This window comes from Parasteatoda tepidariorum, chromosome 10, assembly GCF_043381705.1.
Source record: "Parasteatoda tepidariorum isolate YZ-2023 chromosome 10, CAS_Ptep_4.0, whole genome shotgun sequence".
Lineage (NCBI taxonomy): Eukaryota > Metazoa > Arthropoda > Arachnida > Araneae > Theridiidae > Parasteatoda > Parasteatoda tepidariorum.
In genome coordinates, this window is record NC_092213.1 from 76375965 (window position 1) to 76400940 (window position 24976).

Here is a 24976-nt window from a genome sequence, read left to right on the forward strand (position 1 = left end):
CATATTCACCTGAAAAGGTATTGTTTATTTCAACAAATTGTAAACAAAAATTTCCATAATTAGTTGAAATTTAAAACAAACTAGCATTTTATACAGTTGGTAACGAAAAGTAAACAAATGCTACTTTGTAACGCGCATTGTAACATTGTAACGCGAACATTGTAACGCGCCAACATGTCAAAGTAATATCGCCAAACTCTGCACTTCTGAAGTTTTGATAAAAAGATGCTCAAATCTTAAAATTTATAAGTAATTTAGATAGAAATTATGTGCATTAAAAGTAAATACATTTATTCTTATCTAACCATTAGTTATTTCATCACCTTGTTCTCTTTACAATGAGATAAACATAACTTTATATGCACGCAAGTAAGTGATAATAAGGATAAATTTTAATAACTAACAACTATCCAAATTTTCAGCCATAATTTTAACATTTACTGTAACTGTGAAGTTTCTTATTGAAAAAAAGTAAGTAATGAACTTATTACATGCATTTATTAATACAGAACATAATTTTTTTGAGTCAGATAATTTTCACTCCATGTAATTCCAATGGCGAATTTTCCACTCTCGCCTCCGGCGGTAAAGTTTTTCTGTCCACCAATCAGGAATCGTTTCTCCCTTGTCCACTCTCTTTTACTCTAGGCTCTCTAGTATATACCATTTACCTTGCCCTCCTGGCTTTTTTATTAAATTTTTACTTTGCGTTAGTTATATGTTTTTGTTATTTTTTGAAATTTATTTACTTTTTTGTTCTTAACAAATTTTTGATGATAAAATATCATTATACAGTATATACTTTTCAAAAAAGCTCTAAAATTAAAGCGTCGTTTTATTATATTATGAAAAATAGTAGGTACTTGATAACTTTTTTAAAATTCTGTTGGGTTTTTTTTTCAAAAATGTAAAGCAATTACATTATTGATTGACAATTTAACACCATATATTTATCTGTTTTTAGTTTTTAAAATTCATTTACATTATTGTTTAATCTGATGAAAGCCGATTTGAATGATACTGAAAAATTATTATAGCTTAAATTACCTCAAAACAAAGATATTTCTCATAAATTTAAAGACAGATAAATATATGATACTAAACTACCTTTTAAAAAAATCAATAGAAAATCTAAAACTTCACGTGATTTACTTCTCAAACTCTGATTGGGTAACGGCCTTGTATTTCACATGTTCCGAAAGATGTTGCCGGCGTCTTTAAATTTACTCCATCATTTATTCGTGAAAATTAAATAAAGATGATTACAAGCATAATTAAAATTTTCTCTTTCCGCCTCCACTCCTTTGACAACTGAGTGACAACTCCACTCCTTTGACAACTTTGACATTTCAAGAAGACTCACACACGTGACCAATGACGTCATCAAAATTTTAATTTTTATCAGCAAAATGGCGTAATAAAGTTGAACTAAGTTTCTGTACATAAGTTAGAATGTTAATTAACGATAAGTTAATTAAATACAGCGTGGTATTGCACATCGAATACATTGAAATATAATTTTTTCTCGTCTACTTCCTTTACTTAACTTTGATTAATTATTTGTTTATGCATTTTATTGTAACCATGGTGTATTTTTGTTTTGTCTACCTGGCAACTTCGATTAGTTTGTTTATATTCCACATGGCTTCATGCCTGTCTTTGTGTTAAGTCGCGGTGCAAATATATAGTGAAAGAATTGAAATCTTTGAGAAAGAATCTTTGTGAAAGAATTTAGAATGTGTCATTTAAGAGAATTTATACTTGACGCACCTTGCTTACTCGAAATAGAATGGGAAGAACAGTTTCTAGCGTAAACAAGCGCCACGTTTCAACAACCAATCAGAATCGAGATACCCACACTACGTCACATGCAAGTATCCCATTGAATTCGGGAGGGTGGGAATGGACCTCTTAAGAAAAATTCTGTTTGATGTTCTAAAATAAGTGTTAAAAATTATTCAGAAACTAAACTTACCTGTAGAATTCGAGGAGCACTAACAATGGATACCAGAGCAGACGAAAGAGTAGCGGCAAAAATGCCACCATAAATTATTGGTCCATAACCTGACGCCATTTTCATAACCTATAACACACACATATGCTTATTTACAATAATGACTTAGGAAATCTTATTAAAACAATTTTGAAGCAATATTTTAATTTTTTGACTTTAGTAACTTAAGAGATACTATTACAATTAGTAACTTGATATAGATGATTAATTATGATAATATATAACGTGACAGTGGAATATTTGTTGTTGCATCGGAGGATTTTCACCAGTGGTAGCTAAAGTTATACATTTTCTGATTCCTGAATTAATAAATTTGATAAAAATGTTTTGATCACTATGGTATAATTAATTTTAACATGATATACATAAAAATCAGTTTTATTAGTTGAGATGTTAAATTTCAATGAATGATAAAGGGGATATAAATTCCTCAAGGTTTGATCAACTTCATACAAATCCTTTTTTTTAATTGCTTGTTTTATATGCGAGGGCAAAATATTGTCCGCTTTTGAAACAGTGTAGAAATGCCTATTTTAGCGTAACCTTTTAATCTTACTCAATAAATGAAACCAAAAATAGACACTTTTTTTTCTATATATTTCGATGCTTCAACTAACGTACATTTTAACGTACTATTGACGTAAATAGTTATAAAAATAACGTACTCATTCTTACCTAATAAAAAGTAATAGGTAAAATATTCTTAAAATAAATGAATTTGTTTACGTAAAATTTTACGTATATTTTGTGTTTTTTGGATAACCTTTTTTTGCTATAATTTGATGTTTCAATTTAAATAAATTTGGATGTACTTTTGACGTTAAAAATAACTTACTCATTCTTTCCAAGTAGAAAGTGGTTGGTAAAATATTCGGAAAAAAATTTCATTCACGTGTAAGTTTAAGTTGAATTTTAAATTTTATTTTTTATTTTCCATTTTCTGCTATAATTCGACGTTTCAGTTTTATGTGAATTTTACGAATGTTTGATAAAATTTAAAGGCGAAATATACGTATATTTGGCACAAAATTGATCATGCTCTGTTACCTGGGATGTAATATAATTATTCTTGTTAAATAAGAATAGTCAGTGCATATAAATTGATGCTAGAGCTATAGTGTAATGTGGGATGCCAAAGCGAAGAGAAATAAAAATTTATATATAACGAGGGATTCTTTACAGTTCATCCTCACTTGTTAAATTATTTATGCAAGTTTAAACCACGACTGTTTGTACCCCGGAAATCTAAAACAGCTTATTGTAAAACAATTTTATAACTAGATTGTTTACGTTAGAAATAAAGAATTCTGGCTACCCAAACTTAAAGTTATAAAGTGTATACCAGACTGGAAGATAACTGTAAATAACTCCATATAGTCCACTTTTGCCCAGCTATATCCTTTGAGTCATATCAGATCTAATGAATGAATGAGAGCCCACCAGGCTAGTACTGAGTAACAAGTACAAATTTTTATCTAAGTCTATAAATATCTCTTCGAAGTTCAGGGATATTTTAAGACAAGCTGGGAACGAAATGTCTTTACTACCAGTTAATTCGCTTTTCCGGGGAATACAAAGTAACTCTAAAATAAATTGTAACGTTAACAAAATAGATAATTTCTATCTAATTGCCATCATTTGCTTACCTGGTAATCGTTCTGCAAACCGTAGTGGCATGAATGAATGGTGCAATTTTCAAGGGTGCTGTTCAAGTAATCCTGAAAACTCCCTGATGCATCTCGAAGAGTCGTGAATCCAAGCCAAAATACCAGAGCTATATAACTGACCGATGTGGTCAGTATGGACAGTAAGGTTCCTTTTGGTATCGCCATGCATGGATCCTGCATTAAGAGAAGTTATTACAGTTTTTCTAGTTTAAAAAAGCGTGTTTTACAGTATTAGATTAAATTAGTAACGCTCCTGTGACGTTGCCCCCCAAACTGGTAGCGCATTTTCATAAATCTTAGTACTTGAATTGACTACGTATCTTGTATGGTTTTCAACATAGTATGTAGACAACTTTACAAAACATATAGACTACCTTATTAATAATAAACTTTGAATTATCCAGTATTTTATTTTATTTTCTGACCGTCGTTGAACAGCAGACCCAATTTTATGGGTTTACAACTACTAATGTTCAACTCCGTAGCCTTGTAATTACGAACCCAATCCAGAAGACTCCTGAATCGAGCATTGGGAGAAATTTGCCTTCGTGAAGGACTTTTTGATGGAACTATTGCGTTACATGGAGAGGAAGATCGCGAGAACCGCCCACTGTTAGCCTGACGGCAAGAGGACTCTAACCCACGATCCGTCTACCACTGATCATCACCGTGGCCGTTGAAAGCCGGATGCGGAATTCGTATCGACTGGGATTCGAACCCGGTTCACCTCATTGGAAGGCGAACGCTCTATCCCCTGAGCCATCGAATTATCCAGTATAATATTATTATCTTGAACAGATCGACTTTTGGGCCAATTCAAGGTAACCAACAAATCTAATGCGCTTTAATACTGCAGTAAGAACGCGACATAAAAGATCCCTCTCTTACGCTTCTAACCTTATTTGCGTTTCTGTTTTCCCATTTTGTAATCAGGCAATCTTATCACGAAATTTCAAATCATTCTTGAAAAATTCCGATAGGTATAAGTTCTCCTGAATTCGTTACTCGCTTAATAGATTTCGTTTTGTAGATATAGATTAGATTTCGTTTGTGTGTGTATGTGTATATATATATATATACACACATACACACACACACACACATACACACACACACACACACACACACACACACACACACACACACACACACACACACACACACACACACACACACACACACACACACACACACACACACACACACACACACACACACACACACACACACACACACACACACACACACACACACACACACACACACACACACACACACACACACACACACACACACACACACACACACACACACACACACACACACACACACACACACACACACACACACACACACACACACACACACACACACACACACACACACACACACACACACACACACACACACACACACACACACACACACACACACACACACACACACACACACACACACACACACACACACACACACACACACACACACACACACACACACACACACACACACACACACACACACACACACACACACACACACACACACACACACACACACACACACACACACACACACACACACACACACACACACACACACACACACACACACACACACACACACACACACACACACACACACACACACACACACACACACACACACACACACACACACACACACACACACACACACACACACACACACACACACACACACACACACACACACACACACACACACACACACACACACACACACACACACACACACACACACACACACACACACACACACACACACACACACACACACACACACACACACACACACACACACACACACACACACACACACACACACACACACACACACACACACACACACACACACACACACACACACACACACACACACACACACACACACACACACACACACACACACACACACACACACACACACACACACACACACACACACACACACACACACACACACACACACACACACACACACACACACACACACACACACACACACACACACACACACACACACACACACACACACACACACACACACACACACACACACACACACACACACACACACACACACACACACACACACACACACACACACACACACACACACACACACACACACACACACACACACACACACACACACACACACACACACACACACACACACACACACACACACACACACACACACACACACACACACACACACACACACACACACACACACACACACACACACACACACACACACACACACACACACACACACACACACACACACACACACACACACACACACACACACACACACACACACACACACACACACACACACACACACACACACACACACACACACACACACACACACACACACACACACACACACACACACACACACACACACACACACACACACACACACACACACACACACACACACACACACACACACACACACACACACACACACACACACACACACACACACACACACACACACACACACACACACACACACACACACACACACACACACACACACACACACACACACACACACACACACACACACACACACACACACACACACACACACACACACACACACACACACACACACACACACACACACACACACACACACACACACACACACACACACACACACACACACACACACACACACACACACACACACACACACACACACACACACACACACACACACACACACACACACACACACACACACACACACACACACACACACACACACACACACACACACACACACACACACACACACACACACACACACACACACACACACACACACACACACACACACACACACACACACACACACACACACACACACACACACACACACACACACACACACACACACACACACACACACACACACACACACACACACACACACACACACACACACACACACACACACACACACACACACACACACACACACACACACACACACACACACACACACACACACACACACACACACACACACACACACACACACACACACACACACACACACACACACACACACACACACACACACACACACACACACACACACACACACACACACACACACACACACACACACACACACACACACACACACACACACACACACACACACACACACACACACACACACACACACACACACACACACACACACACACACACACACACACACACACACACACACACACACACACACACACACACACACACACACACACACACACACACACACACACACACACACACACACACACACACACACACACACACACACACACACACACACACACACACACACACACACACACACACACACACACACACACACACACACACACACACACACACACACACACACACACACACACACACACANGTGGCTGGGTGGCGCAGTTGGTTTGTCGTCGGCCTTCTGAGCCCAAGTCTGCGGGTTCGATCCCCGGCCCAGACACAGGATTTTCGGGATGCAGAAATTCCTCAGCGGCCATGTCGTATGATTATGCGGCGTGTAAAAAATCCCTGGAGTGCCTTATTGACTCTTGGCATTGCCGGCAAAATTAAATTCCTAGTGCACTTTAGCATTCAAATAGAGTCTCGGTGCTGCCATCTAGTGTGGCAGAAACTAGACGTCCAAATTAACATGACCAACGGTATCTCACCCATTGTGGTGGTCCTGAAAGAGTGGATACCACGCTGGAGAACGCACTAGGTCTTTTCTATATATATATATGAAACACAGTGTCAGAGTTTAAATGGATTTATAATTATTCTTTAAGTTTAGTTATCATTTCCTCCTTTAAAAATCAGAAAGGAAACCAGAAACCTTTAAATCTCCTGAAATGTTGGCTCCGGCTAAAATTCCTGTAACAGAGGGAAAGAAGACGGCAAAAACACTAAAGAAAGTTTCTCCTCTGAAGTCTGGACCCATGTTAGCTAATCCAACAGCACCTAAACAATGAAATATGTATTATACATTAAATTTGAACTGTTTTTTCCTGTCTTTAAATGAAATGAAAGTGATTATGTTCAATTCTATACAATAATTTATGTATCAAAATGGTTCATCATGTATCGTTTTTTATAGAAACAAAAATCACAAAGCTTCTAATTAATTATTAACTCGTTAAGTGAAGAACCTTGAGAAGTTAAATAAGGATTTTTTTCACCATAGACGTCGCCAAGATCGCCAGAATGGTAGCCAAGCCATCGACTGTCACACTCTCAATGACAGTACTTATCCTTTGCCTAAAAGATGTTATTGTTGTTAAAATACGCATACTGATCTCAGCTAAAATGAGGTAAAAATGGTACGTGGAAAACAAAAAATAAATTACACTTTCTTTATTTTTAGTCAAAAAATACAAGAAACTATGTTTCAGGGACATTTTTCATGCTGTACAGTGTTATTTATGACAAATAAAGAAAGCATAAGAATTTAAAAACTACGTTTTTCAATCAGACTAAAATTACTTTTTTCACAGATCTTAAGTGAAAAATATTGGGCACATCATTTTCGAACGAAATGGAATGTATAATTTGATGTGCGTAAGTTATACGTATTAGTTTTCCACTTCACTTCTCGCAAAAATAAAATCAACAACTACAAAAATGTAGTTTTTATAATATTTCTTTCTTTCTTTTCCTTTTTCATGATTTTACTTTCGTGTAAGTGTTATTTAATATTGAATGGTGGAAAAATTTTCAATTGGCGACATTTGTAACTTGTACCTTAGAGCTATTTTTTTATTCATAAGTTTTTGCAATTACTTCATCATATAAAGTTAATTTTATACTAAGAAAACAAAACTATGAATGATATATACCATTGAAGCCTACAAATCCTTGAGCTATTTGATTGTCCTTTGCTGGAAAGCATGCACCCACAAAATAGTCCATCATGGCAATCAGAAGAATGACCAGCAATACCATTTGTGTCTGTAAGTAAAAAATCAACGTTGTAAAATGTAATTAAAATACATTTGTTTCTGTGTAAGACCGAAATTGGTGATTGTTGACTTTCACCGGTGACTGTTGACAATCGCACAGTCGTTTTGGTAAATGTCTGAAATATATACTAGCTCTTGTTAAGTGCCACTGCCCGGTATACCCTACACCAGGGGTTGCCAAACTTTTTTTATCATCGACCCCTACATAATTTTTCGAAATCTCCATCGACCCCCATAAAAGTAATTTTCTGTTAATTAAAATAAAACTCTATTAGATACTGTGTTTGTACATTTATTTTATGATTTTGAACATTTATTAAAGTAATAGTACATAGTGTAACAATAGTTTTATGAAAAATATATTAATGTTGAAATATAAATACCTTAATATTTATGAAATAATAAGTAATTATAAGTAAGTAGAAATAATAAGTAAAGTAACTACGGATTTATTGCTTCTTAATCAATGACATGGGTGTGCCTGGTGTTTTTTTTTTTTTTTTTGCAAGGTTCGTTATATTGGGTTCAAAATTGGTCAATTTTAATCTTAAATCCCCTCGAAACTCCACATTTAATTTATTTCTGTTCTTAGTTAAGATTGAATTTACGTGACTGAAACCGGCTTCAACCATATAGGAACTTGGAAATGCTATCATAAATGGCTGAGCTATTTCGTAAAGTCTTACATATTTTTGCATTATATTTATATTTGTCCAAAATTTGCTTATTGTTAAATTTTTAAAAAGCGTCTTTGCTTCAAATCCCCATAATAATTCAGCAAGCTCATCTTGCAGGTTGATGTCCACGTTTTCAATTTGAGCAGAAAATGGCACAATAATCCAATCAGGGATATCAATGTTTTCCAAATCAACAAAACGCAGTTTAAAATCGTCGCTCAATTTTTGAAGATTACCTATATATATTTCCAAGTCTTCTTCTTTTACTTCTAATTGTCACATATCTGAAAAATACTGATAATCCTTCGACCTTTCCGGTTCGGATCGACCCCCATTCGACCCCCTGGCTCAGATCGACCCCCGCGTATGTTAAATAGACCCCTGGGGGTCTATATAGACCACTTTGACGACCTCTGCCCTACACTGATGTTTTTTTTAAAGTTTTAGTGCCGTTGCCCGGTATGCCCTACATCAATGTTTATTTAGGTCAAATGCCCTCATCCATTATACATTTAACTGGTACTCCGAACACTGATGTTTCTCCTGTCCTCAACAGATATTAAAATATCGAATAAATATTATAATATCAACGAATTAAATGATATAAAATCGGATGTAATAAATATGTCTGACATTCATCCAAGCTAGGCCGGCTTATCATCTATTTTTGGAGCAAAGAGCTAACATAAGCACAATACTAACATAACGTTAACTTGCGAACTTGTTTGCTCCAATATTGCTTGATAGGTCAGCTCTGATAGTATAGGAGTCTTTATCCAAGCAACTATGTGATTGTTGATGACATTGGTAAATGTTAACTTTTTAAAATCAATTCTACAATGGTTTTTAAGGTTAAAACGAGTTTGCTCAGTTTAAATTTGGTTGTTTTACTTTTAGGAGCAGTTCTCTAATTGCCAATAAAAATCTGAAATTTTGAATTGCGCGTTGAAAGTTTCTGAACGTGCCAAATCTAAATCAATGTAGTCTTTTGGTCGCTTATTTTCGGAGGTTATCACTGTGGATATTCAAAGTTTTAAAACGTTCAACAATTCTGACATCTCAACAATCACGAATCACAATCTTTATAGTGTTCTTAGCTCATATTATAATTTTAAAAATATTGCGTTAAGTTTAACATAGGACACATTTACGATTCTTGCGGGGGCACACCTAAGTCAATGTACGCCACTGAATGTTCATGTAAAAATTGTTCAATAAAGTTGTTAGTCATCAATGCTACCCATAAGAACTTACTTTGTTCTCGAATGCCATTCCGATACCTGTAATGGACATCATGGCAAGGAGACAGATGACACTGGTCACTCGGATATCATTCACGTCACTGGGAAACTCAACGAGTCCCGTTCCACATTCCTATAGGAGAAAATTAACCATACAATTCTTGTCCACATTACAGCAAGGATTAGTTAAACATATCTATTCTGCATTCTTTCATTGAAAAATTAACCCTAACAGTTTTATTCCATATTAATTGTAAGGTAAATTATTCATCCATATCTATTCTGCATCCATATTTATTCTGCAGTCATGCAAGGAAAAGTTAACCATGAAGTTCTATTTTGCATTACTGTAAGGATGAATTAATCATGCATATCTGTTCTGTATTCCCACAGAGAAAATTTAACCATACAGTTCTCAGCTCCTCTGATAAATTAACCATACATATCTATTCTCCGTTCGTGTAAGGAAAAGTTAACCATGCAGTTCTCTTCCGCATTACTGCATAGATAAATTAATCATACATATCTATTCTGCATTATCGTATAGAAAATTTAACCATACAGTTCTCTTCAACATTACTGGTAAGTTAAATTACCTATGTACGTCAATTCCGTATTCGTGCAGGGAAGGGTTCATAAATGACTATGCTGTTCTATTTCACATAAGGCAAGGATACGCAAGAATAAATTATTCATACATATCTATTCTGCATTCCTAAAGAGAAAATTTAACCATACAGTTCTCAGTTCTCTTTCACATTACTGTTAATATAAATTAACCATTCATATTTATTCTGTATTCATGTCAGGAAAAATTACTCAAGCAGTTCTATTCTTCATTACTGCAAAGATAAATTAATCATACATATGTAATCTGTATTTCTGCAAAACCTCCGGTTAGGCTTAATAACTTCATAATTTGTTGTTAATATTTTATCAGTTTTTTTTTAATTTTAAATTTGCTATAAAAGGAACTAATCTATCAAAAAAAAACATGGTGCCCGATTTCTGATGTCATGCGATGGCTTGGGTGACAGATGTCATGGTTTGAAAATTTGATGATATGATACCTGACCAGATGTCGAGTGTTACACAAGGTGTCAGATTCTGAGCTCCGGTCAGCCCATTTGATGTTCCTGACGAGGAAAAAATTTTGATGTTTTGAGTTATTGATGTTTAATCCTTTTGGTGAGTAGTTCTTAATAATTCTCTCGAAATTATGTCTGGACGTGGCAAAGTTTGAAGCTCGTAGTTTAAAGTAAAGTGCAAAAATTAAGTTTAAGTTTATTCAATTCAATTTTTAAAGTACTGCAAAATGAGTCTTCGACGTTGCGGACGTGGTGGAAAGACAAGCACGCCTACCGGGCGTCAAAACCTCAGTGACTCTACGACGGATGAGGAATCCACAGAATTCGACAACAAAATCAAATCACGCAATATGGCTACATATCAAAATCATCCACGTGGCGGAAAATGCCAAACCGAAAAGACTTCACGAGAACCAACGGTAAATGTGGAAAGCATGAGTCCAGGTGAACGAAAGTTATATGAAGAATGGATGGAAATGATAAGGATGACCAACGAAGAAATTGAAACAACAGCGAAAGAGCTCCAGGATTGCTCGCAACTCAAAACTCAACTTATGGAAACTCAAGATGCAGGCCAAAATTTAGAACAGAAAAGCGAAATGACAACCGATACAGAAAATACAGCTAAAAATAATGCAGAGCCTCCTACAAAAAAGCGAAAAAGGAAGAAGAAAAAGCAAAACAAAGCCAAAAATATTGAGGATACACAAATCATGATTACAGAAAGCACCTCTTCTTCACCAATAGATGCCGCCACCTCCTTGCTACTATCTGAAACAATAGTCAACTCCGACATAGCTCCACCCATGGAAGTTCCCAATGAAGAAACAGACACACCCATAACCTCTGCACAAGCACATCCAACCATACATATTAAAGTATTACTCCGTGGACTATCAACAGAATACAAAACAGATGAGATCTCCCATCAACTGGCAAAAACAGGCATTACAACTCATAAAGTCATACAGTTTAAGAGAAAAGTGGGCGAGGCCTATAGGCTCCTCCCACTTTTTCTCATAATTCTTAAAAATACAGTGCAAAATCATCAAATTAACTCCATCACCACTATTCAAAGTATTCCAGTCAGAATAGAGAGATTTAGGGGGGGTCGTGGACCAATTCAATGTTTTAATTGTCAAGCATTCCACCACACTCAAAGATCATGCAACGCTGCCTCAAGATGTGTGAAATGCGCTGGCAATCATCGCTCCCATGAATGCAGAAAGGACAGACACACTCCACCAAAATGTTGCAACTGTAGTGAATCCCACACCGCAAACTACACTGGGTGCATAGCCCGTCCCACTAGGAAGGGCTCTCGCCCGATTCCCACAACAACAGCCGGTATGGCTCGCAGACTTGTCATAATAATAAAAGAACTGCAAGAACTCATAAAGAATGAAGAGGTACTCCAATTACTGCAAAGAATCATTAGAGATAATGCTCCATAATGTCATAGTCATGCCCAATTCCGGACTATTCATTCTGAACTCTTGCATTAGTGTAATATGTAGATTATCAAACTCTTCTTCAATGAAAAAAGTAAAACAGCTCAATTAAATTGCAAACTGTATCCGATAGATGGCGACACCAATATTAAACAAAACTTCTGTAAATTTATCATATATCATGTTATATTTGTTTTACAACTTAAAATTACACAATTCTAACTTTATTCAATGCTAAATTGTCAATCGCATTTGCATATATTCTAATTTTACTCATAATTTATCACAACTTATGAATGCATCAAATTTAAATTCCATTCAATGCTAAAATATCAATTGTAATTGTTTACACATTAATTTAATTCATATTTTAATCACAACCTATGATTGCATCAAATTTAATACCAATCAATGCTTAAATATCAATTGTGCTTTTTATATTCACGAAAATTTCTGATTATTGCATAAATCATGACTTATATTAAATATCAAATCATGTTTAATTTATCAAGCAAATATGCTTGATCTTCTGTAATGCTACCTAAATGCTGCATAATTCAAAATGTTTTTTAATTCAACTTGTAAATACTTCATGATGAATGGGTTAGGGGACGCTGCGCGGCCCAGGCACCCAGTTTTAGTTAAATAAAGAGAAAAGAAAAAGAAAAAAAAACATAGAGAAGATCGAGCAATAGTGACGACAAATAAAAACATTTAAGCCTTTGGTGGCTGATTTGGATGCAAAAATTTTTTTAGTCCAAGTTTTAGCCAGAAAATTTACCATATTTCACTTATGTACGAAAGATGATAAGTCGTATAAATTATTTATTCTATTTTATTCAATATATGACCTTCTAGTGGTCAAATTAAGAGTATTTATAGTACGGGGCAGCAGTGACCAGTCAACTAGGGGACAAAATTTTTCTGATAAATTGTGACAGTGTGAAAAAAAGCTGGGATAAAATATATTTGTAATAACCTTAAAAATTAGCAACAAAAATAGTGTAATTTTCAAAAAAAAATAAAAAAAAAAACTCGAACATTGTAAGTTTTGATCTAATTGATGAATTTTTATAAATTAAGACTGAATCTTCATGATTCGAAGGCCTAATCTTAAATATGTTAATTAATTGCATACAATACTTCAAGTAGCGGAACCAACACAAAGACGCATTTTCTCCGAATAAACATTTTTGGGGGTGTGGATTTTTGACTTACGAAATATGTGTGTGGTGGGGAGGGGGCCTATTCCTTTTCATCGTATTCCTTTGGATAAACGAATGTTATAATTATCATCTGAAAATATTTCCCCCAAACCATTAGATAACTTATTATATGTTTTCGAGTAATCAAATTATTGTGGTGATCAGAAATGTTTCATCTCAACTTTTTAAATGCGTGAAACACACTTTATGACAGAAATTTATCTACAGCTAAAATAATTAATAATTTAAATTTCTATAAACGATTATTGAGTTTATAATTCACTATATATTGAATTTATAATTCACAAAAATATTAATACCCTTAGGATATCTCTCCCAAAATCTTAATTTTGAAGTACCAGTAGACGCTCTATAAACGATTATTGAATTTATAATTCACAAAAATATTAATACCCTTAGGATATCTCTGATGGCTTCTCCGGCTCCCAAAATCATAATTTTGAAGAACCAGTAGACGCTCTATAAACGATTATTGAATTTATAATTCACAAAAATATTAATACCCTTAGGATATCTCTGATGGCTTCTCCGGCTCCCAAAATCATAATTTTGAAGTACCAGTAGACGCTCTATAAACGATTATTGAATTTATAATTCACAAAAATATTAATACCCTTAGGATATCTCTGATGGCTTCTCCGGCTCCCAAAATCATAATTCTGAAGTAGCAGTAGACGCTCTATAAACGATTATTGAATTTATAATTCACAAAAATATTAATACCCTTAGGATATCTCTGATGGCTTCTCCAGCTCCCAAAATCATAATTTTGAAGAACCAGTAGACGCTCTATAAACGATTTTTGAATTTATAATTCACAAAAATATTAATACCCTTAGGATATCTCTGATGGCTTCTCCCGCTCCTAAAATATACAAAGCTCCGGAAACAGCGTTGGCTAAAAAGAGAAGAATACCAACGACACCTCCAAATTCTGGACCAAGACTTCGAGAAATGAGATAATAAGCCCCACCTACAAAACAAGTATACATTATATGTAAAAGTAATACAATCTGACTATTTTTCAAATCAAAAAAACACATGAGTGATATCCATGATTCACCTTTTTTTTTTATACATAATTGTTTCTGAAAAGAAACTGGGTGAGATATTTGAACAGTATAGTAACCACTTCTATCTTGTTTGCCGGAGCTGTGATGGCTAAGGGGATAGAGCATTCCCCTTCCATTAAGTTGAACCGGGTTCGAATCCCAGCCATTGGTGGTCAATACGAATTCCGCATCTGCCTTGCATCAACCACAGTGCCGACGTAAAATATCCTCAGTGGTAGACGAATCATGGGTTAGATTCCCTTGCCGTCAGGTTTACCGTGGGAAATTTTCGTGGCTTTCCCTTTCACGTAACGCAAATGCGGGTTAGTTCTATTAGAAAGTCCTCCATAAAGGAAAATTTCTCCCAGTATTTGATCCAGTAGTATCCATGTCTTCAGGATTGGGTTCAAAATTACGAGGATACGGAACATTGTGGATTATGGCTTAATTAGTTGATCTAGTTATGCCATCTAGTGTAAGAAATGGGAAATACTAGAGTTTTTCTTGTGACGCGCCGAGCTGTGGTGCTGCCATCTATGCGTGCATGAGAGAATTGCGTGTTCCGAAAGTCCAGGGCTCCCAATTAGGGAGTAAAGAAGAGTGAAAACTCCGCATGTCCTGAAGGAGAGAAAATATTTATGTGTCCATTTTAGAAGTCGAACCCTCGTTTACGAGATTGGTAGCTTAGTCCTCTCAATTGAAGTCTATAACAAGTGTCGAAGATTTAAAATATAATTATGGCAATATTACATAATGTGCATAAAATTATGTTAATTTTTTTAATGTAACAATTCATGCAAATATTTTAAACGTATTTAAGATGAACACGTTAAAAGTTATGGTAGAATATTTAGTTTTAGACGAGAGTTGACAATTAAATAAAATATTTTTCTTATCGGTTATGTTCTGAACTTCGATCTATGCAGCTCTTTGCTATCTTCTAGAAAATAAAAATTGGAATGTTTCGTTGTAAAATTTACTGCATGCAATATAAATATTTACATATTAGAGATAAGTTTTATAGGATTGTAGATTTGAAACCCTTTCTATAAATATAAAAATGTAATAAATGTAGCTAACACATTAACTGTGAAGTGTAGAGTTGGTTTGTTTAAACTAAGCTATTTTGCATACTTTTATTTACGATTATTTAAACTTGAAGATTTCGTTTCGCAACATGATTTTATTTTCGTTCTTTCTTTTTCTTCTAGAAAAATAGAACACCCGTCCTTTGATTTCACTAGACAGGATAAAAATATATTTTGAGTTGATGATAATTTTTTAATGTTCTTATTTCTAAGCAATTCTTGCCAATTTTCCATACTGGCGACTGTACCGAAACTGTCATTAGGTTTTGGCATTAATCAGGCAGGAAAACAATCGATAGAATATAAACATCACAGAACGGGACAAACTTCATAACCCGAGCCGCGGTGGCTCAGGGGATAGAGCGCTCGCCTTCCAATGAGGCAAACCGGGTTCGAATCGCAGTCTATACGAATTCCGTATCCGACTTGCACTGACCACAGTGCTGACGAGGAATATCTTCAGTGGTATATGGAACATGTGTTAGAGTCCCTTTGCCGTCAAGCTAACCGTGGTAGGTTCTCGTGGTCTTCCTTTCCATGTAACGCAAATGCGGGTTAGCTCCATCAAAAAGTCCTCCACGAAAGGCAAATTTCGTACAATACTTGATTCAGGAGTTCCTTTGTCTTCTGTATTGGGTTCAAAATTACGAGGCTACGGAGTTGAACATTAGAAGTCATAAATCCATAAATTTGGGTCGGCTGTTCAACGACGGTTATAAAAAAAGTAAATAGATAAAACTTCATAACCACCATAGGCTACGAATGAAAAAATTTAGGAAAGAATATGATTATTTTCGACTCTGAATTACACAAAATTATCGCGTAAGCAACTTTTGTTACAATCATCCTCATGCTTATGTTAGAAAGTCGAAACATCCCTTTGTTTTTTGCTTTAATTTTGACTTGTGCTTTGGTAGTCTAATTTCAGGATTGAATTATAGGAACATTGTGTAAAAAATCGCGCTTTAATTTATTTTATAAATTTTCAGTAAAATATTCCTTAAGAATTTATTGCCTTTTTATTCTTTGTCGCAACTCTTGACTTCCAAAACTTCTTGAAGAATTTTTTTTAAATTTTTTTCCCGCAAATTGAACATATATTTCAAATTTGAAACTTTTCCTGGTGCATTTTCTTCCCACATCTACTTAGTATTTTGAAAAAAAAATTTAAAACTAAGGTGATTTTTAGTACTCACAAAGAGTACTCATACCCCTCCCTTCTCTTACCAGTATATATAAGTAAATCATAAGGTGCTTGCGTAATAGTTGAACAGTTCCTCTGTAGTTTATGAATAAATATATTGTCACGCACAATGGGATACCTGCAAGTGACGTAGATTGGGTATCTCGATCCTGATTGGTTGTTGAAACGTGGCATTTATTTACGTAATCAACTGTTTTTTCCATTTAATTTCGAGTGAGCCACCCCAAACAAGCGTCAATTTTCTTTAATGATACATTCTATATTCTTACACAAAAATTCTTTCACTAGTGTTTCACTATATATGAATATATATTAGACAATCTTGAAGCCATGTAGAACATAAAAAAACTAATTATGTATCGAAGTTGCCAGGTACGCAAAACAAAATATTACGGTTACAAAAAAAATACATACACACATAATAAATAAAATATAATTAAATAAAAGACGTAGAAAAGAAAGAATGATAAATTCGATGTGTGATACGTATATAATTAACTGCATTTAATGCACTGTATTTAATTAATTTCACGTAAATTAATATGAGAGATGTGTACAGAAACTTAACTCGACTTTAACACCCCTTTTTGCTTGTAAATGATCAGACATTGCTGACGTCATAGGTCATATGTGCAGGTATACATGGTTCTCTTCTGCCCAATCGGCAACGAGAATGGGGCCGAGTTTCTTAACTGTTTTGGTTTGAATGTTTATGTTTGCCTCAGGAGTAAGGTGATCTCCAAAGTATAGTGCGGCTTTGAGGAGAACTCCTCCAGACTGAAAGTCTGGGACTGTCTGCTGCTATGGTAACAAGCCAGAGCACATTTCTAATGAGGGTGAAATGGAGGAAAGAACGTGTCGATTGGTTTACTTACGACGACCTACGCTAATATTAAGACAAAACTATTCACCCTTATTCGAAATGACCTTTCCTCGTAACCATAGTACCCGCCACGACGCGAGACGGATGTCTGGAGGAGTTCTCCTGAAAGCCGTACTATATGGAAAGAGGTTCAACCGGTTCTATTGCGTAACAAGCTTTCCTTTGCGTATGATTGCGAAAGGGCAAATCTCTTATCAAGCTTCAAAACTTGTTTAGATTCAGAGCTATGCACATGTCATGTTGCACAACTATGAGGAAAATTTTTGCATTTTTGCTTAAAGCTCGGTAAACAGTTAACTTAGTTACGTCATGAAGTGAAAATTTGAATATTTGTCCATCACTTATAAACTCATTGTATTTTAGTTCGAAGCTCAAGTGAAGGAGCAGCGTTTTGGTCATTTAAATTCATTGTTTTGGAGATAAGCTGATCAATGGAACGATAATTGATGGCACTTACCTCCTCTGACATCCCCGTTTGTGCAAATGGCAGACATGGAAAGGGTGGTGATTACAGTTACAACTGTTGAGAGTAGCACAATTAGGGTAGCAAGAACTGGAAAGAAGAAGAAGGAAAAATACATTTTCAATTTTACATAGATCAACCGCTATCGACTACAACTGTCTCAAATTTAATAAATTCAAATTTATATTAAATTACTACTTTTATTGAATTGAATACCTGCAAGTGACGTCATCGTAGTTAAATCGTGGCATTTGTCAATTCAGAAGCAAGTCGAACTCAACACACACATGTGACGTCGCTTACAGATATCGAATTCAATCTGAGTTAAATCACATGGTTACGTATAGATCAAGCATTCCAATTTCAAGAACCCAACAGTATAATAGTGTATGTTAGATCAACGCCTCTAAGAGAATTCCTGTTGGAAGCCTTACCCGGGATTGAGAAAAAACTGGTTGTAAAACTTATTCATTTTTTGCGTGTTTTCAGGAGGAGTGAAGAGTCCTCCACAACTATGAGTTAATATGTCTGGCCATAACATGATCTGATTGCTCACAGAGTTGAGCATGAAGTGTATTGCGTATGTAGAGGGTAAATATTATCCACGAGATGAATTATAAATGCAGTTCCTACGAAGTGTAGCCCATACGAGTGTAAATATTATCCACGGGATGGATTATGAAGAAATGACTCTATATTACGAAGTGTGGCAAAATTTAAAAATTTATAATTGTTATTACATACAAATTGCGCGGGAACAGAACTTAAACAAGAGCTATTATTCAACAATGAACAAATTTTGTATTTTTTCTATTTTAATAAAATTTTTAAAGTATAAATAATTTTTTATTTCCTTTATGCTTTTTTAATGTTATGTCTGCTTTTTAGAGCACTTACTGAATATCTCATGCGTGTTAGTAAATTTTATTTGTGTTCTATCCAAAGTTTTAAAATTCTTCCAGAAACTTCCACGAATTTCGGTGTTTTTTGTCCGTGGCGAATTTATAATCTAAATCATTACATACTACTCAAGACTAAGCTGCGAGTAAGAAGTAGGCGTTACTTATGATTTATCCGTTTCCCAAATTTATCTAAAATGCGAAGAAAACAAAATACAATTGAACTACCACCCGTATTAAAAATATAAAGTTTTTAATTATAATGCCAAGAAGTTCACTTCCAAACAACACGCTTCGCTTAAAAAAGCAGCTGCTAATTTAGTGGGTGGCTGCATTTCATTAAGAAAAAGAGAAATAGTCAAGAACTTAGTATGTATACATCTGAGTTCATTAATAAGTCATGCATCATTGTTTTTTTACTTTTCGGATTATAAATTACAGGTCTACTACAAAGTAGAACATTACTAGTTGTAAACTAAAAAAATTTTGTCGGCTGTTGAATAACGCTTATAATATAAAATGGAACTTACACTTACTGGAAATAAAAGGCCCATTAAAGACTGAATTGTTCCTTTCAAAGAATTTATTTGCAGAAGCAAGACAATTATGTTCATCTGAAGATATTTTGATCGAATTTATACGACAGAGAGCTTTTTCAAATTTTCACTAAAGGTTTGAGGGCAATGTAGTTTAAACACAAATCCTCTACTTTCTTTGAACTTTTCTTTTGTGTTAACTCAGTTATTTCGTCTGCCCTTGTCGAGGAACGCTACCATAGGTGTTGTTAGGCCTTTAAAATATGGAAATCGCATCGACTAAGCTACTTTAGCACCTATTTTAAGAAATTTTAAATTATTATGTTCGAGAAATGTTATAAAATGGTTTTTTCGTCTTAGCTTAACAGTAGCCGTTGTTATAAATAAAACTGCATATAAATTTATTTTAATAATTTGCTAGTACCTGGGTTTTGAGAAAATATTTCTGTTTTGAGACTTTCATAAACAGCTGCCAATTATGTTGGTGGCATGCAAATAATTATTATGTTGTGTAGGAAAATGGCGCGATAATAGCATATGTAGCTATTCGGTTTCAGAATTTGGAGGCCAGGCAAAAATAGTCTAGAACTTGTAAAAATCCGAGTTCTTATTCGTATTTATAAGGCATGCACAGGGCCGGATTAACCTATTGCATACCCTCCAACTTATGAGGATTTTGAAAATAATTCTTTCTAGTGGTAGCGAACCAAAGTAGAAATTTTTAAAGCAAATGGATCTCTCATAAAACTTTTATCGGAACTTAAGAATCTAGCCATATGGCCTGCACTTTTATAAGTAATAGTGGACAAGTTATGCTAAAATTAATTTTTTTTTAAATATTAAGACATTAATTTTGCTACCGTCAGAAAAGAAGATTTCTGAAACTACGGGAATTCCGTAGCAGTTGGAGGGTATGTGCCTATAGTATAGGCACACTAGGCACGTGCCTAGGGCCTACAAAATTCAGAGGCCTACGAAAAACTTGGGAGAAAAATTTTTTTTGACAAAAATAATTTAGCTTTAAAAACAACAAGTGTATTTTGCACAAAATTATGAAGATACAAATAAAAATATAATATTTTTCGGTAATAAATTATTTTGCAGAATCTTATGATCTAATTACTTTTTTGCGATTTTTGGATTCAGCGAAATCTTGTATTATGCTGTCGAATTCCAAACTACGCAAAATGTCGTATTCAATAGACATAAGTGCGAGTGATGCCAAACGATCTTGATTCATTGTTGAACGCAACTAATTTTTTATAAATTTTAATCTGGAGAAAGATCTTTCTCCTTCTGCATTTGATCTAAGAATCGACAAATATATTCTTAATGCAATGTGAACGATAGGAAAAGTATTCACAAGTTCATCTTTAATTTAAGCCTTCAACATTTCTTGTGCAGATTTATGTTCACACAAATTTGAAAATAGTAAAGATTCATCTGCAAAGTTTTCCTCTAAATCGGATGAGTAAATTTCAACTGCAATATCGGCAGTATCTTGGTATTGCAGATAAAGTTCTATAAACAAATTTGTAAATTAAAATCCATATTAATAAAAATGTAAAAAAAAAATATGCAAGAAAATTTTAGCATATATTTTGAAAAGAGGGGAGGAGTGGGGAAGAAGGGGAGGGCCCAAAAACAGCTATGCCTAGGGCCTACGAAAGGTATAATCCGGCTCTGGGCATGCATCATTCTTTTTGTTTTTTTACCTCTCTAAAATCTTAATAAATGTTAAGCCTTACTAGAAATACAGAGATGCCAACTTGCTCCGCTTTATAAAAAAGTATCTTCTAGTGGTATCGAAATTCAAGTTATTTTTGGTTTAGTATTTTTCATTTTAAATATTTTTTACACCATTACATATCAAAATTTTTTTTCTCCAATGGCAGGCACTGAACTTGAATCTTTGCCTATACTATGCCAGAATTGTTGCCCATTTCGCGTTACCCAGTGGGCACCTGTGAACCAAAGTCACGAAGGCGAGCAACATTGCCCACGCCACACTGCCACAAACCCGCTTATAGGGTGGGCCACATTCACACATCGCACACTCACACAACAGAGGACAGCACGAAGAGAGAGAAAAACATCCATGCCCAGAGCGGGATTCGAACCCGCAGCCTATGGCTTCGCAGTCAGGCACGCTAACCGCTCGGCCACCAGGCCGGCATTACATATCAAAAATTCCATGAATGATATGAAATGCAGCTTTGTTCATGTGCCATTATTTGTTACATTTTATGTAATCTATTGTTTTTGCTTATGTTCTCATTACAGGATGAATGGGAAAAAGGCCATTATTGGCCTTAGCAGACAAAACAGACCAGACCTATACAATAAGCGTGGTTACTCTTTTAAAAAGTAGGCGCATTTATCCTTATTCTACAAGTTTCACTATTTAATTAGTTACCAATTTATTAAAACTTCTGCAGAAAGCGGAGTAGTTGGCATCCCTGGAAATACATGGATCTTGAAAGACTGAATTGTTTCTTTCAAGGAATTTATTTGTAGAAGCAAGACAATTATGTTTTTCTGAATATAATAACATTATAATATCGACATTTTGATTAAAATTTATACGACAGTGATTTATTTTTATTTTTTCTTAAAGGTTTAAAAGCAATTTAGTTTAAACACAAATGCAGTATTTTCTGCTATGACTTATTAATATAATAGTTTTTAACCTAACCAATTTTAATCTAAGAGTTAAAAGCTTAATTTTGTTCTTCATTATCTGTATATATAAAAAATACGTGTTGATCACATTTGCGTTCAAACTAATTGAATAAACTTGTCTATGAAGTAAAAAATTTTTCCGTATATCATCTAATTTAAATACTGTAAGCAATTGTTTACAACTCAAAAATGAGAGCTCAGATTTAAATCGTTTTTCTTTTTAAATTATTTATTTATTTATTTTTCTTGTGTGCGTATGTAGAGCGTAAATATTATCCACAGGATGAATTATGAACAAATAACTTCCTACTATGTGTAATGCGTAAGTAGAGAGTAATTATTAAACACGAGATGGATTATAAACAAATGACTTCCTACGAAGTGTAGCGCGTGCGTAGAAGGTAAGTATTATCCACGGGATGGATTATGAGCAAATGACTTGATCCTACGAAGTGCAGGAAAATTTAAAAATCAAAAATTGTTAGTACCAACAAATAGCGTGGGAACGGAACTTAAACGAGAGCAATTTTACAGTTAGCAAATGTTGTGTTTTTTCTATTTTAATAAAAGTTTTAAAATGTAAATAATTTTTTATCTTCTTTATGTTTTTTTTTATTATTATTATGTCTGCTTTTTAGTGTATTTACTGAATATCTTACTTGTGTTAGTAAATTTTATTTGTGTTCCAGCGAAGCTTTTAAAATTCTTCCATAAACTTCCACGAATTTCGGTGTCTAGTTCTGTGAGGAATTTGTAATCGATATCAGCACTTTTACTATGGTGCATTTTCTACTCAGCACTAAGCTGCGAGTAAAAAGTAGGCATTACCTTTGATATATCCGTTTCCCAAATTTATATAAACGCAAAGGAAAAAAAATACAATTAAGATACCACTCGTATTAAAAAAATAAAGTTTTAATAATTTATAAAACTACTATCGCAAGGAAGTCGTTGCTTATAACTAGTAATTAGAGATGGGCAAAACTGCTACTTTTCAGTCACTGTTACTTCTGCTACTGGGACCCAAAAGTAACAGTGACAAATAGCAGTGACTGTTATTATTTCGATATAGATATAATCGATATTTTATATCGATTAATCGTTTTTATTTATAAAAACTTTGTATAAATTAATCGATTAAGTGCTTTAGTTAATAATCGATATGATTAGTTTTTAGTTACTTTAATCGATATTATATTTTTATTGTAAAATTAATCGATGGAATTAGTTTTTAGTAAAATTAATCTATATCAATTAAAATAATTAATCTTTATACTGAGTCATTCTTATGGAAAGAGATAATTTTAAATAATGTATATCGCAGTATGCAATTTAGTAGTATGGTTTTTAATAACTAATATGGGACCTTATTTAATTCTTGTAAAATGTTAAAATAACAAAATCAAAGCTTTTATCTCAGATAAGATATTAAATTAAAACTCATAATTCTTCTCGTTACTAATATTTTCATAATGATATTACAGTGAAAATCTGATCTCAAAATTTTTGTAGTTGAGTTATTGGCATTTAAAAACGATGAATGATGAGATTAATTCAATATTTTATATTATAGAATACTGATTTCTTCATTAAATGTACAGTAAAATGAAAACTTAATCGCAAGTAAATTTTTAGTAATGTTGTCAAACAAAAAATATCACCGTATTAATGAAATTCTTCATAGCTTTTCAAACTTTTATGAAGATTTTTTCTCCTTTATAAAAGAAAAGAATGCGT

At 34.5% G+C, this 24976-nt stretch overlaps 1 protein-coding gene across 1 annotated transcript in view; it reads right to left on the reverse strand.

The window, feature by feature from the left end:
• The window catches only part of LOC107439072 (solute carrier family 12 member 1-like), a gene marked incomplete in the record, with an annotated part of 80733 nt that overhangs the window by 28056 nt on the left and 27701 nt on the right, over positions 1-24976 (reverse strand). Inside the window, 7 exon segments of the mRNA XM_071186785.1 lie at positions 1976-2083; positions 3661-3855; positions 7627-7751; positions 8627-8738; positions 10681-10800; positions 15266-15405; positions 19117-19212. Of these exon segments, the coding sequence (XP_071042886.1) occupies positions 1976-2083; positions 3661-3855; positions 7627-7751; positions 8627-8738; positions 10681-10800; positions 15266-15405; positions 19117-19212 (896 nt within the window).